The 16,228-nt window shown below is 45.7% G+C and overlaps 1 protein-coding gene across 1 annotated transcript; it reads left to right on the top strand.

Moving 5' to 3' along the window:
* Positions 1-7,623: 7,623 nt before the first annotated feature.
* Positions 7,624-15,877, top strand: C1QBP (complement C1q binding protein; the record flags this gene model as incomplete). The annotated part of the gene is made up of 6 exons (XM_080713461.1): positions 7,624-7,852; positions 8,601-8,751; positions 13,079-13,172; positions 14,983-15,078; positions 15,294-15,416; positions 15,728-15,877. The coding sequence occupies 6 exons, from the start codon at positions 7,624-7,626 to the stop codon at positions 15,875-15,877; spliced, it is 843 nt and encodes a 280-aa protein (XP_080569587.1).
* Between the last annotated feature and the right edge of the window lie 351 nt (positions 15,878-16,228).

Here is a 16,228-nt window from a genome sequence, read left to right as displayed (position 1 = left end):
AGCCTCAGCTACTTAGTGAGGCCCTCCGCAACTTAGTGAGACCCTGTTTCAAAATAAAGAATAAAAAATATGGCAGGGAGTGTAGCTCTCAGAGGTCAAATGCCCCTGGGTTCCATCCCTAAACCCACCAAAAAAAAAAATGTTTTGCAGCTGAGGCAGATTTACTGAAAGGGGAGTCTTGCTGGTCACAGAGCTCAGATGTCACCATTAGTTCCATTTTAATGTCTGCATGTGTTGTATGAAACTTTAAGTAGAAGATGTAAGCAACTGACTTCAGAAGTTTCAGGAGGGAAGTGCTGTTGTCTCTTACCTCCTGGGATGGCTGTCCTACAGAATCTCAGGTCTCAGGGTCTGGACCACTCTGTCTATCTCCAAGCAGTGACCAGTGAAGGAGCCTTTTGGTCCTCATGCCTCTGTGTTCCATGTCCCCACCAGTGCTTTCAGGAGGTGTAAGCCTCCCGGGTGGGAGGCTGATTTGCACCTTCTTCATCATGTCAGCTGTAGACATTCGACACTCGCGTTTTGGTATGGTAGCCTTGGTATGGTAGCCTCTGCATGCCCAATTGTCATTTTTCCCTTTAACTGGGCACCTTTGAACACAGGCACATGAGGAATGGTTTGTGCTCTCTTTGAGCTGTTCCTTCTCAGCCAGGGCCCCTGGTCAAGCTGCTGCTAGTGGGAGGGTGGGGACAGGTGCATAAGAACCCAGAGAACATCGGCCCCTCCCATTTAGCACACCTGTTTTTTTTTTTGCTGCTGTTGGTTTCTTTTAGTGTTACTTACTGGGGATTAAACCCAGGGACATTCTACCTCCAAGTTATACCCCCAGCCCTTTTCATGTTTTTGTTTTGAAAAAGAGTCTTGCTAAGTTGCTGAGTGACTTGCTGACACTGAGGCTGTTCTCGAATCTGTGATCCATCTGTCTCAGCCTCCCAAGTCCTGGGATTAGAGGTATGTGCACCATGCCTGGCTAACTCCTGGTCTTTATGTTCTTGCATCTTGTTGCTTTTCTGTGGTCCTTTTTTCCTTCTATGATTCATAGGGACATGGAGATTAATCCACTTTTGCTATTTCCTAATCGCACCAGGCACCTTGCTCTAACCCTCACTTATATTTGTCAGGGAATTAGAGGATCTCCATGGCTTTTATATAGGAAAAAGACTAAAGGTTCTTCTTGGCTAGTTAGTTATCAGAAGCAAATCATCTTTCCCCAGAGAAAGTTTGGACTTAGAAGCAGGCATAATTTAGAACTTTATTGTACCTAATTGGCCTAGACACATTGTTTTGTTATTAAGTCGTAAGCAGGGGCGGACTGCCTGCAAGGCTCTTCAGAGATTAGATGCTTTCATCACTTCAGGTCCAGACGGCTCTTCTCAGCGATTGTTGGTTGTGCACCTCCATTCCAGGGTCTTACTGGTCCAGAGTTGTGTAAGTTGAGTCTGCCAGCCTATTTATAACACAATCTGTGTTCCCAAACAGTTGAGCTTTTAGCCATTGTTTAGGTTTGTCTGGGAGTTTTTCATTTCTGTTGGAAATGGTTATTTTTAGGTCAAAAGGAATCTGACAGTTCCTGTATCCCTTATCTTACAGATTTTTTTTTTTTTTTGGTACTCGAGATTGAACCCAGAGGTGCTCCACTTCTGAGCTGTATCCCCCAGCCCTCCTTGTTTTTTACTTTGAATCAGGCTCTCATTAAATTGCTGAGGGCCTTGCTAAGTTGCTGACGCCGATCTTGAACCTTGAGCTTGTCATCCTCTGTCTCAGCCTCCTGAGTACAGAGGCTATAGGCATGTACCACCACACTTGGCTGTCTTGCAAAATTCTTAAACTTTCAACTGGTCCTTCCACAGATCAGCTTGTTCTTACCATTACCGACTTTCTGAAATGGTGTGCAGAATGTTTTTTCTTTTTAAGTGCATTTTTCTCTCTTCATTTTTTATTCTTTTGGTACTGGGGATTGAACCCAGAGGCGTTCTACCTCTGAGCTACACAACCCCAGCTCCATTTTATCTCTTATTTGGAAACGGGAGCTCACAAGGTAGCTGAGAGCCTTGCTGAGTTGCCAAGACTGGCTTTGAACCTGTGATCCTCCTGTCTCAGTCCCCCAAGTATTAGGATTATAAGTGTGTGCCACCACACCTAGCTCATTTTTCTCATTCTTTATAGAGGGATAGGATATTTAGTTTGACTTAGTCAAAGAAAATAATGAATTTTTTATAGAATGTTCATCATGCTGGTGATAATGGGGGTAGGGCAATTTATTCCTAAGTAAATTATCTCTACATAGAGGTGTGTTTTGGGTCAAGTAAAACTTGAGTGCTTTATGTCCAGAAACCTGAACTGTTTCTGGAAGTGTATATTCTTCTCCGAGGAGTAAAGGATGTAAACAGCTTCTAAGTAACTTTAATGTTTCTGTACAGAAATGTATTTATCTCTGTATCATTGTGATAGAATTTTAATATAGTATTTAGTTTTTTATTGATCTTTTAAATTTGACTTTTAACAGTTGCTCAGGGAATAAATCAGATGGAAATCCCATCCTGTTTCTACATATTACTACCAAGAAATAAATGGTTATATATATTGAGCTGCAGGGAACAATATACTTTAAACTTTTCTTAAGAAAGTCAAATGAGAGCCAGGCGTGGTAGCGCATACTTGTAATCCCAGCATTTGGGAGGCTGAGACAGGAGGATCATGGTCATGGACAGCCTCAGCTACCTAGTGAGGCCCTTTACAATTCAGTGAGACCCTGTTTCAAAATAAATAATAAAAAATAGAGCTGGGGGTGGAGCTCAGAGGTAGAGTGCCCCTGGGTTCCATCCCCAGTACAGAAAAAAAAAGAGAAAACGTTAAATGTTTCACAGTGATTGCAATATATATATGTATATGTATATGTATATGTATATATATATATATATTTTTTTTCATAAGACTGCAGAAGCCCAGTCTTCTGAAGCCCTGGTGTCGGTAGAGTCCAGAGGCTCTAGGGGAGCATTCTTCCTTGCCTCTTCCGGCTCTGGTGCTGCAGGCCTTCCCTGGCTTGTGTTTGCATCGCTCTGACCTCTGCCTGGGTCTTCATGTGGCCTTTTCCTCTTCCCTCTCGGACCTTCCTTCAGTGTCTCTTAAGAAGAAACCTGTTAAGCCGGGCATAGTGGCGCACACTTGTGATCCCAGTATTTGGGAGCTGAGCAGGAGGATCACGGTTCACTGACAGTTTTAGCTACTTAAGGAGGCCCTTTCAACTCAATGAAACCCTGTTTCAAAATAAAAGTACAAAAAATAGGGCTGGGGGTGTAGCTCGGAGGTACAGTGCCCTGGGTTCCACAGGAGGAGAAAGGGAGGGGGGGAGGAGAAAAGAAGATAATTAAGATAGGATTATAGCGCAGTGGTGGAGCGCAAGGGCCTGTTTGATTCTCACAGTGCTATGGTAAAAGCATTCTTTTCACAGTGTTATTTTCTCTTAACTGTTCTTTCACTTGTTCATACAAGTGTTCAGCATTTCTTTATTTTTTTGTGGGTCTGGGGATGGAACCCAGGGGCATTCGATCTCCAAGCTACACCCGCTGCCCAATTTTTTTATTCTTTATTTTGAAACAGGGTCTCACTGAGTTGCAGAGGGCCTCACTAAGTAGCTGAGGCTGTCGGTGAACCGCGATCCTCCCGTCCCAGCCTCCCGAATGCTGGGATTACAAGCGTGCGCCACCACGCCCGGCTCAGCAGTTCTTCTCTTCTTGTTTTAACATAAATCTCAAATCACAGCCTTCAACTTTATTTCATTTTATTATTAGTATTATTTTTTTTGTGTGTGGTGCTGGGAATGGAACCCAGGGGCATTCTACCTCCTAACTACACCATCAGCCCTATTTTTAATTCTTTATTTTGAAACAAGGTCTCACGAAGTTGCAAAAGGTCTCACTAAATAGCTGAGGCTGGTCACAAACCTGTGATCCTCCTGACTCAGGCTCCCAAATCCTGGGATTACAAGTGTGCACCACCATGTCTGGTAATGTTTGATTTCAATTTCCTGCTGTAATTTTTTCAGCTTGATGTACTAATGAACGAACAGCGGTCTAGATTTTCAGTAGGACACAGAATCTTGACACTCGGAGATATGTTGTTGGATTAACAGCAAATGTTCTCATAATTAAGTTGAGGCAACTCAGGATCTTCTGAGGCTGTTTTATGTGATTCAGTTGAGTCAAACATGTCAGCTGGGGTGTATATTTGCTTCTGCCCTGTTGCTTGAGTTCACGTGTTTTCATTGTGGGCCTTCCTTCTTGTGGGTCTTTTTCGGGCGCCCGGTAGCCATCCTGCTCTTGCTGCTCAACCCTGGTTGGTGAATTGGCCTTCTCAAGTACTAGTGTGCTCATACGTTCTTTGAGAGTCTGCTTCTCACCTTACTTTTCTGTGCTTCCTTTCATATCCAAGGCAGGACCACTTCAGAACACTGGCTGATCATGGACCCCAAGCCTTCCCCAAATCTAGGCGTGTTTTCATTTTCCTAGGAGAAGACTGCTTGTTATCGGTTCTTCACTCTTTGTTGTTGTTGCTGTTGGCTTGATGGGCCAGCTATAGCAGAAGCACCATCAGATAGGTTTTCTGTTTCCACTAGATTACTCGAGTGTTGTACATTCTACGAAAGCAGTGTTGTTGCTATCAACATCTTTGTTAAGGACGGCATAGTTGGAGCACAGTGTTGCCCCTGGTGTCCACCAGACTTGGGTCAGCCCCATGTTCTGGGCGGGTGTCAACACTGTCTTACGAGCTGGCACTCTGTAGCCTATAATATCACACCAAGAAACAGGGAATATAACTTGGTATACTGGTTTTCAATTGGTGTGTGGCACCTCTTAAGGACCAGTGAACCCCGTGTCTGGGTGAGTCATTAGCTCCTATGAGCTGAGCAGCTTCGTGTGAGTAGATGCACTTCAAGCAGCTCTGCGTGCCGTGGGTGTTCATCTGTGGCCATAGTCATGGAGTGTGAAACACCCAGAGTACCAGGTGTTGCGTTACGAGGGGAAGAACTGCAAACACTAGGTCCTTGGTGAAAACCTTAATGCCACACCGCTACTAGTTGTAAAGAAACACCAAAATGGGAGTAAGTTTTTGCTCTGTGCATAAAAGTGATTATTTACTGTGATACATAAATCCAAATAATCCAGCCACCAGAACTGCTTGGAACTATGGGTATGTATCCAAGATGCCATTACTTGAATATACAGAAATGCTGTGCTTGTGGGGAAACCATTTTATTCTATTTGTATTTGATCAGAATATTATAACTTGCAAGCCGGGCATGGTGGCATACTCTTGTAATCCCAGCATTTGGGAGGCTGAGACTGGAGGATGGCGATTCATGGACAGCCTCAGCTACTTAATGAGGCCCTCTGCAACTCCATGAAACCCTGTTCAAAATAAAGAATAAAAAACAGAGCAAGGGGTGTAGCTCGGAGGTCGAATGACCCTGGGTTCCATCCCCAGACCCACCAAAAAAAAAAAAAAAAAAAAAGAATATTATAACTTGCAGACAAGAAACCAGAAAAAACCAGGGGGGGGGGGACAAGTTGATGGCTTATGTTTAATTTTTAAGAGTCTATGCTTATTTAGACATAAAGAAACATCAGCTTTTGTATATAATGCTCAAATTTGCACTTGAATATCAATTCCAGATTAAATGAATCTTGTATGCGATTTGTGTGGCTTTCTCCTTGAGTCTCCTTTCCCTAATTTACAGAAAGCTGTTTAGGAAATAGTAAGTTCTTGCTACTGATTTGATAAGCCCTATTTTCTTGGTACCTTTGTATCCTGGGAGGTGGGACTTTTTTTGTTTTGGGCAGTACTGGAGATTAAACCCAGTGGCGCAAATCGCCTTGCCTGCTGGACTGTTGGTTCTTTTTCTTTTCTTTCTTTCTTTTCTTGGGGATTGAACCCAGGGGTATTCTATGTCTGAGCTACACCACCAGACATTGTTGCCTGTGTTGTTGTCGTTTTTAATTTTGAAACAGAGCCGGGCATGGTGGCGCACGCTTGCTAATCCCGAGCTTGGGAGGTAGAGACAGGAGGACTGCACAGGTTTGAAGCCAGCCTTGCTGGCTTAGAAGACCCTGTTTCCAAAGTAAAAGTATAAAATAGGTCTGGGAGTGTAGCCCAGAGGTAGAAGGGTTCCATCCTCAGTACCACCAAAAAAAAAAAAAAAAAAAAAAAAAAATTGAAACAGGGTCTCCCTAAATTGCTGAGGGTTCACTAAATTGCTGAGGCTGGCCTTGAAACTTTTTTTTTCCTGTCTCAGCCTCCAAAGTATTGAAATTACTGGCATGAGCCACCACACCCTGCTAAAATTTGGCTCTTACCCTAATGGCTTCTTGCCCTCGGGAAAAGTTCCTTAAAACTTGGATGCAAGCCGGCGTGGTGGCCCACACTTGTAATCCCTGCATTTAGGAGGCTGAGACAGGAGGATCACACAGGTTTGAAGCCAGCCTCAGCTATTTAGTGAGGCTCTCAGCAACTTAGTGAGACCCTGTTTCCAAATAAGTATAAAATAGGTCTGGGAGTATAGTCCGGAGGTAGAAAGCCTCTGGGTTCCACCCCAGCACCACACAAAAAACAAACAAAAAAACAAAAACAAAACTTGGATGCAAGTTGGAAGATGCAAGCCAGGGGTATAATCCTAGTACATGGAAGGCTGAAATAGGATTGCAAGTTTGAGGATAACCTTAGCAAAGGTTACTTTGTTTAAAAAAATTTTAAATAGGGCTGAGGATGTAGTTCAGAGGTAGACTGCCCCTGGGCTCTATCACACACACACACACACACACACACACACACACACACACACACACACACACAGTTGGGGGGAGCAGGGCGAGGTGGCTCACGCTTGTAATCCCCGCGCTTGGGAGGCTGAGACAGGAGAATCGCTCAGGTTCAAAGCCAGCCTCAGCTACTTAGTGAGGCTCTCAGCAACTTAGTAAGACTCTGTTTCCAAATAAAATAGAAAATAGGTCTGGGAGTGTAGCCTGGAGGTAGAAAGCCCCCGGGTTCCACCCCCAGTACCACACACTCAAAAAAAAGTTCGAGGGGGGGGGATCATGGGTCCTGTTATTATGGGTGTCATAATTTTTGTGTGGGCAAGAGGATGCTGTCAGGTCAATGAGCAAAGCTCCAGGAGTTTGTGCTGAAAAGAATGAAGAAAAGCTTCTCGGTGTGCACAAGCCTGAGCATCTTTCTGGTGCAAGTGAGGGGGTTCCAGGAAGGCCTCCTAAAGGAGGTGACCATGGGAGTCTGGCCTGATGTGCCCAGGGGGCGTCAAGAGCGCATCCCACGAATTCAGAAAGCCCGCGGCGAGGTTTAAGAACGAAGACGGTGGGTGGAAAGTGGGAGAATATGAACAGCCTGTGGCAAGAAACAAGGCTTCGGACCGACTCCGCTGAGAGCCGCGGTCGGGAGCCACAGTCACCAGGGGTCGCGCCGGGGGTCCTCAGCAGAGGGCGCGGTCCCGCCCCGGGGTCTCCGGGCTTCCGGGCGGCACCGGAAGCGCCCCCGGGAGAGGGCGGGACTTCCGGGTCGGCGTGAAGTCACCAGTCGTCCTTCCAGCCGCACGTGTCCGCCGCCGGCTCCGCGATGCTGCCTCTGCTGCGCTGGGTGCCCCGCCTGGGCGCCGCGGCCGCCGGCCTCCGCGCCGCCACGCCCGCCGCGCCGTTCCGGCAGCTGCTGCAGCCGGCCACGCGGCCATGCCTCCGGCCCTTCGGGCTCCTCTGCGTGCGCGCGGGGTCGGCGCGGCGGCCCGGCCTCCTGCAGCCTCCCGGGCCCTGCGGCTGCGGCTGCGGCTGCGGCGCGCTGCACACGGAAGGTGGGGGGCGCGCGCGTGGGCCGGGCGGGGGCGCCGGGATGCGGATCGGGGGCCTGGGGAGGACTCCTTCCCATTGATTGGCGACCAGCGGGCGGGGCCTCGGGGCGCCTGCCTCCTCCGCTGTCCACCCGGGGCTCCGCCGTGGGGGCTGCATCGAGTTAAATTCCGAAGGGTATTAGTCTTAGTCTTAAAAATGGAGCTTTGGGAAGGCCCAGTGTCGTGGTTGGTAGCACGGTTTATGTCTTGGCAAGTGAAATCAGAGGGCGATTGGACTTTTTTTTTTTTTTGCTAATAGCAGTAGGGGATAATGAATTAATAAGTGGAAGTAACTTTTCCAGAATCGAGCTCAGCTTCCCACTTACTAGTGGGGGGGGTACATCAGGGTTGTTTGTTACAGAACAGGAACCTGAGGCTTTGTGGTGTGAATTAGGACTAAGGTCCAAGGTCCTAGAGCAACCATAGTGGCAAAGAGATTAGGAATAGTTCATGTTCAGATTTCTGACTGCAGCAATCTGGGCAACTGTTGTATTTTATTTATTTTTGGTGGTACTGGGGTTCCGGGAAACCCTTCTACCTCCTGGCCACACTCCCAGACCAATATACTTTTTTAAAATTTGGAAACAGGGTCTCTTAAGCCAGCACGGCTGGCTCGCCTCCCAAGCGCGGGGATTACAAGCATGTGCCACCACGCCCGGCTCCTGTTGTATACTTTAGACAATTGACTTCTCTTTCTGAATCTCCTTTCTAGGAGACAAAGCTTTTGTTGAGTTCCTGACGGATGAAATAAAGGAAGAAAAGAAAATTCAGAAGCATAAGTCCCTCCCCAAGATGTCTGGAGGTTGGGAGCTGGAAGTAAATGGGACAGAAGCTAAATTAGTGCGAAAAGTTGCAGGGGAAAAGTAAGTACTGATCTAGAGACTGAGGATTCCAGGAGACCGAATTCATGACCCTGCAGGACCTGCCCTGAGCCATCCCCCAAACAGTCAGGGTAACTCTAAACTGCAGGTAGCTCACTTACTCAACACATACTTGCTGTGGGCTGGTTTTTGGTCAGGCAGGTCTGTGACCTGCCTAAAATTAGGCATGCAAGTTCTTGGTTTTTTTTTGGGGGGGGGGAATTGAGCCTAGGGGCATTCTGAGCTATACCCCAGCCCTTTTTAAATTCATTATCTTGAAACAGGATCTCATGAAGTAACTGAGGCTGGCCATAAACCTGTGATCCTCCTGTCTCAGTCTCCCAAGTACTGGAATTATAAGCATGCGCCCACCATACCCCACTAGTATTGACAAATTCAGTTTGTGTCTAGGTAAAGGTTCAGAGATAACTGGCCCCTTTTGGCTAATGTTTACTATTAATGAAAATGCAAGATATGTAACTCATAAGTAACAGGATGAGGTTACAAAGTTGTAAAGCCCTCTGAATGAAACAAAATTCTTGACCTAGTCCTACTACCTCCTCCTTCCCCTAAATTGTTAAATTATTTATACTATTCTGTTATAAGGTCATCCATAATCCTATTACAGATTTTTTAGAAACGGGATTTCTAATGAAAGTTTTACTGAGGCTTAAGTTATGTACCATAAAATTCAGATTAAAGTGCACAACTTAAGCCGGGCATGGTGTGCATGCTTGTAATCCCAGTACTTGGGAGGCTGAGACAGGAGGATTGCATGTTCACAGCCAGCTTCAGCTACTGAGTGGGTCTTTCAGCAATTAGTGAGACCCCGTTTTCAAATAAAATAGAAAATAGGTCTGGGAGCGTAGCCCAAAGGTAGAAATAGAAAGCATCTGGGTTCCATCCCCAGCATCACAATAAATAAAGTATACAACTTGGTGGTTCTAAGGATTCAGTTATGCATGTTGCCATTATCTGGTTTTTGTCATCATTCCAATATGATTCCTCCCTCCTTGTGACCCTTGGAAACCACTAAGCTACCTTGTCTGTTTTGGACATTATGTAAAAAATGGAATCATGTTGCCTTTTATGTCTTCCTTTCACTTGGTATAATGTTTTCAAGGTCCATCCATGTTATAGTCGCTTGTATAAGCACTTAGTTTCTTCTTGTGGCTAAGTAAGACTCCATTATGTGAGGATATCACATTTTATTTATCCATGCTTTAGTTGATGGACATTTAACTTATTTCAACCTTTTGGCTGTTGTGAATTATGTAGTGAATATTTATACATGTTTTTCTGTGGGCATAGGATTTAATTTCTCCTGGGTACATACCTATGTATAAAATTAGTGGGTCATGTGATAGCTTTCTTTGTTGGAAGAACTGCCAGAATGTTTTTCCCAACTGATGCACCATTTTATAATCCCACCAGCAATGTATGAAGGTCCTAATTTCTCCACATCCTTGTTAACAATAGTTACATTGTAGGGATTGAACGCAGGCATTCTACCTCCAAGCTATACTCTCAGCCCTATTAATTTTTGAAACAGAGTCTCTCTAGATTAATGAGAGTCTTTCTATTTGCTAAGGCCGTCCTTGAACCTGTGATCCTCTTGTCTCAGCCTCCCAATAACTGGCATTGCACCCGTGCACCAATGGGCCAGCTTTTTTTTTTTTTTTTTTTTTGGTGGTGGTGGTGGTACTGGGGTTCCTAGAAACCCTTCTACCTCCGGGCTACACTCCCAGACCTATTTTTATACTTTTTTCATTTTGAAACAGGGTTTCTTAAGCCAGCATAGCTGGCTTTGAACCTGCACGATCCTCCTGTCTCCGCCTCCCAAGCACGGGGATTACAAGCTTGTGCCACCATGCCCAGCCTTTTTTTGATACTGGGGATTGAACCCAGGGGCATTCTACCTCCAAGCTACTCCCCCAGCCTGATTTTTTATTCTTTATTATGAAAAAAGTTGCAGAGGTCCTCACTTAGTAGCTGAGGCTGGCTGGGAACCCACAGTTCTCCTGCCTTACCCTCTCAAGTACTGGGATTACAACGTGTGCCGCCACGCCTGGCTCCAATGTGCCAGCTTATGTTGGACATCTTTTTGTGTTTGTTGTCCATTTGTGTATTGTCCTTGGAGAATGTCTATGCAGACCCTCGGCCTGGTTTTAATTTGTGCCGTTTGTCTTTTTTTGCGGGCCTGGGGATGGAACCCGGGGGCATTCGACCTGCGAGCTACACCCCCTGCCCTATTTTTTTATTCTTTATTTTGAAATAGGGTCTCACTAAGTTGTGGAGGGCGTAAGTAGCCGAGGCTGTCCGCGAACTGCGATTCTCCGCCTCACTGGGATTACAAGTGTGTGCCACCATGCCTGGCTCCATTTGTCTTTTTATTGTTGAGTTGCAAGAGTTCTTCATTCTGGGTACAGCTGTATCAGCTTTGCTGTGCAACTTCTCTTCCATCTTGTGGGGTTTTCGCTTTCTTGGTAGTGTCCTCTGACCTGTGCATTCGTGTTTTTCATTACCCTGAGGAAATACCCAAGTGAGGTATTTCCTGATTTGTAAGTGCTTGCCAGCATGTGCCTGAGGGTTAACCCCAGTTGCATTCAGATGGAGCCCCTCTAACCCCTCCAAGAGGGGGAAAAAGCATGTTCAGTGAAAGGTATGTTTGGCCCGGGGTTCTGCAAGGTCTGTGGACTGCATCTGGTGCTGTCCTTGATGAGAGTCCTACGTGGTTCAGTGTCACCTGGCAAGAGACAGTGAAAATGCATGTCTGCTTTTTGCCCCTGTTAAATTGTTTTTGGTGGAGGACTGAATACGGGGCCTCATAGTGGTAGTGACCATGAGCTATACCTCCAGCCAAAAGGATTTATATTGATAGTCAAGCTTACCTGTTTTTATTGTCACTTGATGTTTTCAGTATCCTAAGAAACCACTGCTTCATCCAAGGACGTGACACTATATGCTGTGTGTCTGTATTCTAAGAGTTTTATAGTTTTTGCTCTTATGGTTAGGTCTGTGATCATGTTGCATTAGCTTTTGTATGTGGTGTGAAGTAGAGTTCTCTGGCTTGTTTTTGTCTGGGATATAGCGAGTTTTCCTCCATACAGAGATCAAATGTATATTCAGTAACTTCACCTATGCCATTTCCTGAGCATTTTCATGGCCAGATTTCAGCCACTATAAATAATGCGCTGATGAACATTACTTCATTTCTGTGCCCGGGAGCTCAGCTTAGTCAGCACTGCTGCTGACTAGACTTTTTTTTTTTTTTTTTTTTTTTTTGCGCTGGTCTGGGGACAGAACCCAGAGGCATTTGACCTCCGAGCTACACCCCCTGCCCTATTTTTTATTCTTTATTTTGAAACAGGGTCTCACTGAGTTGTGAAGAGCCTCACTAAGTAGCTGAGGCTGTCCGCGAACTGTGATCCTCCGGTCTCAGCCTCCCCAATGCTGGGATTACAATCATGCGCCACCACGCCCGGCTTAGACCTGTTTTGTGGCTTAACCTTGAACTGTCTTTCTCCCTGTGGTAAAGTGGCTTCATGGCAAGGCAGCCAGTTAGTATGGGGTAGGACCTGCTGGAGTCGTGCAGCCCAGCACTTCTAGTTCTAAACCTCAGTTCACGTGTTTTGACCTAAAAGGAGGGACATGATTTGTCAGGTGAGGATTCTTACACCCTTAAAGTTGTCATTGGTTAGTGTTTCTGCTTCTGTAAGGCCTCCTTCAGAGGCAGATATTATGGTATTTTTTTGTTTTTGTTTTTTGTAGTACTGGAGATTGGACCCAAGAGTTCTACCTCTGAGCTACACCCCTAATCCTGTTTTTTTGTTCTTTGCTTTGAAACAGGTTCTTGCTAAGTTGTGGAGGGCCTCACTAAGTAGCTGAGGCTTGCCACGAACCTGCAATCCTCCTGTCTTAGCCTCCAGGTACTGGGATTACAGGTGTGTGCCACCACGCCCAACTATTAAGTTTTAAAAGGGGTTTTTATCCCATCCCACTAGTTTCTTCTAGAAAGACCAGGTGGGCAGTGTCAATGGGCTGTGCCTGAGCTAGCCAGTGGTTACATGGCAGTGGGCCCTGGGGTGCTTGCTAATGGAAGTAGCCCGGGATCTGGATAGATGAAGCAGGGCCTCACGCACACTGGGCTAGTTAGTGCTCTACCACATGTAGGCATACTTCAGGCCTCCTGAGTGTGTCTCAGGTGGGATAGAGGACAGCCCCTTCTGAAGTTCTATACTTTAGTTCAGATGCACACCTAGCTAGGAATGGAGACATTGTTTCAGCATTCCTGTTAAGTTCGCATTTTGTTTTTTGTTTGCCTTTTTAGGATCACTGTCACTTTCAACATCAACAATAGCATCCCACCAACATTTGACAGTGAGGAGGAGCCCTCACAAGGGCAGAAGGTTGAAGAACAGGAGGTAAGATCGTTGCATTCCACCAGACTTTTTGTCAGTTTCAATGAGCAAGAAGAACTGGTTCTTTTTTCTTTTTGAAATTCCTCTGATGTTAGAAGCGAGAAGGCAACATATATCTATCCTTGAAACTTAACAGAGCATCAGAACCAATGGCCTTTGGCCTGCTTTGGCTTTAGGGGTGTGCCTGTCATTCTGGGGATGAATGCACTGCCACTTGCAGACTCAGGCTGCAGAGTTAGGCCTGTGGTCTCTCAGGCTTTTTTTTTTTTTTTCCCTTCCTTTTTTTGTGGTACTAGGGATGGAACCCAGGGGCATTCTATCTCTGAGCTACACCCCAGCCCTATTTTTTATTCCTTATTTTGAAACAGGGTCTCACTGAGTTGCAGAGGGCCTCACTAAGTAGCTGAGGCTGTCCACAAACTGTGATCCTCCTGTCTCAGCCTCCAAAATGCTGGAATTACAATTGTGCGCCACCAACCCTGGCTTAGGCTTGTGGTCTCTTAATAGAAAGGAACTGAAACTGTCTGGCCCTTCTTGTGATGGGAGATGTTTGATATCAAGATTATCATCTGAAGCTGGGTGTAGTGGCACACACACTTGTAATCCCAGTAGTTGGGAGGCTGAGAGCCTCAGCTACTTAGGGAGGCCCTCCACAACTTAGTGACAGCCTGTTTCAGAATAAAGAATAGGGCTGGGGGTGTAGCTCGGAGGTAGAATGCCCCTGGATTCGATCCCTAGAAACACACACACACACACACACACACTAAAAACAAAAATGATTATCATTTGGAGTATTTCAGGATGAGGAATGTTCTTATTCTGTGCGAGCTGACTGTAAACACCACCCATTTAACCAAGATAGGAAAGCCACTGGCCAGAGATTTTAACACCTAAAACAGGTGAGATAAGTCCTTAGTTTCTGGCTCTCTTGGATCTGGGTGGAACCCTATCTTCACACATTTTAGGGAGTAGTGTGCCTGTCCTAGAAACTAATAGGAAGGCCTCAGGTCACATTCTGTCTGACTGAGCAGGCATCAGTATTATCTTGTGCCCTGCATGAGAGCATGGCCCTCTGGTGTGCTTCTGTCTCAGCCACGCCCGTGACTGCTCACTGATCTTGGACTCAGTCTGCTCCCAAGGCCCTCGTCAGAAGGAGGGCTGCCATTACTCAGCCATTAGGATGGTCACTCGTGTAGAGCCAACTGTGCCGAGCTTTGATCTGGTCCATATTAAGGAAAGATTCCTGGAACAGCCAAACTGGAAGGAGGTTTTTAGATCTTTTTGTTGTTTTGCGGGTCTGGCGGTGGAACCCAGAGGCATTTGACCTCTGAGCTACATCCCCTGCCCAATTTTTTATTCTTTATTTTGAAACAGGGTCTCACTGAGTTGAGGAAGGCCTCACTAAGTAGCTGAGGCTGTCCGAGAACCGCGATCCTCTGGTCTCAGCCTCAAATGCTGGGATTACAAGCGTGCGCCACCATGCCTGGCTCAAAGGTTTTTAGATCTTGAGGCCACCTCTGCAGAGTATGAGTGGAGAAACAGGCCCGGAAGGGTAAGGGACTGATCTAGAACTCAATTCACTGGTATGTAGCTGGGGCTTAAACCCACTATGTTCTTTTAAATTAAAAGTAGGGTGCTAACAGAAGCCAGACACTCCTAGACAAAGATTCTAGGATCTTTATTTGGATACCATAAGACTGTAAAAATGACTAACTATCCAATAGCAGTGGCTATCTGAACTAGGTGAGACCTTTGGTCCAGACATGGCCCTCTTCCAGCAATGGCAGATACTAACTTGTTCTTGTTTCCTCAGCCTGAACTGACGTCAACTCCCAATTTTGTGGTTGAAGTTACCAAGAGTGATGGCAAGAAGGCTCTAGTACTGGACTGTCACTATCCAGAGGACGAGGTATGTAGGATCCCTCAGCACCTCAGGCACGAGTGTCTCCTGGGACCTGCCTGGTCATTTAGCAGATACTTGTAAGACTTTCTAGACCAGATGTGGGGATGAGGAAAGAGCAGGTTAGCGCCTGGTGAGTCTCGAAGTGCTAAACCTTTTTCCTTGTGCAGTTCTGGCTTATTTTTGAGAATCCTTCATTTTCTCCAAATACTGTTTCTTCTCAGATTGGACAAGAGGAGGAGGCTGAGAGTGACATTTTCTCTATCAAGGAAGTTAGCTTTCAGGCGACTGGCGAGTCTGAATGGAAGGACACAAATTATACACTCAACACAGATTCCCTGGATTGGGTGAGTATTGGTAAGATAGGCAGTGAAGGGCATGCAGGCCTTGCAGGGGAGAGTCCTGGTTCAAGGAGAGAGAAGCATTTTTTAAAATTAGTAGCCAGGTGTGGTGGCCCATGCCTGTAATCTTAGTACTTGGGAGTCTTAGAAAGGAAGATCAGTTTTGAGGCTAGCCTCAGCAACTTTGCGAGACCCTCAATAACTTAGAATAAAAAGCTTGCAGGTAGAACACCCCTGAGTTTAATTCCCATTACCCCTCCCCCCCTTAATAGTAACCATGGCTGATCATCTTTTCTAACTAGTGTTTTTCTTCGTAGGCCTTGTATGACCACCTAATGGATTTCCTTGCGGACCGAGGGGTGGACAACACTTTTGCAGATGAGCTGGTGGAGCTCAGCACAGCCCTGGAGCACCAGGAGTACATTTCTTTTCTTGAAGACCTCAAAAGTTTTGTCAAGAGCCAGTAGAGCAGTCAGAGACAATGAAGGCCTTAATTTTATGGTGAGGTCTGGCCAGGGAATAAAATCTACCCTGATACCAGAAACTGGTTTGAAATGGTTAGTATTCTAATATCATGGGGAAAAAACAGCAAATTTAAATTATTGCTTTTGCACCTCCATTTATTCATTTGGGGGTTTTCCTGTATAAATCTATGGTTTCTAGATTTTTGTATAACATGATGGACAATAAAATTGCTTTATCTCCTCTAAGGTAGTTTGTCTTTATTTCTTTACCTTCAACTTGCATTAAAACTCCAAGAACAGAAGTGTTTGAAAAGTTTTAATACAAAATAAATTACAAATAAAAGGTTTCTATAT

Source organism: Muscardinus avellanarius (assembly GCF_963383645.1).
Source record: "Muscardinus avellanarius genome assembly, chromosome: 16".
Lineage (NCBI taxonomy): Eukaryota > Metazoa > Chordata > Mammalia > Rodentia > Gliridae > Muscardinus > Muscardinus avellanarius.
The sequence above is the reverse complement of the archived record's forward strand: the minus strand, read 5'-3'. Positions and strand labels throughout refer to the sequence as shown.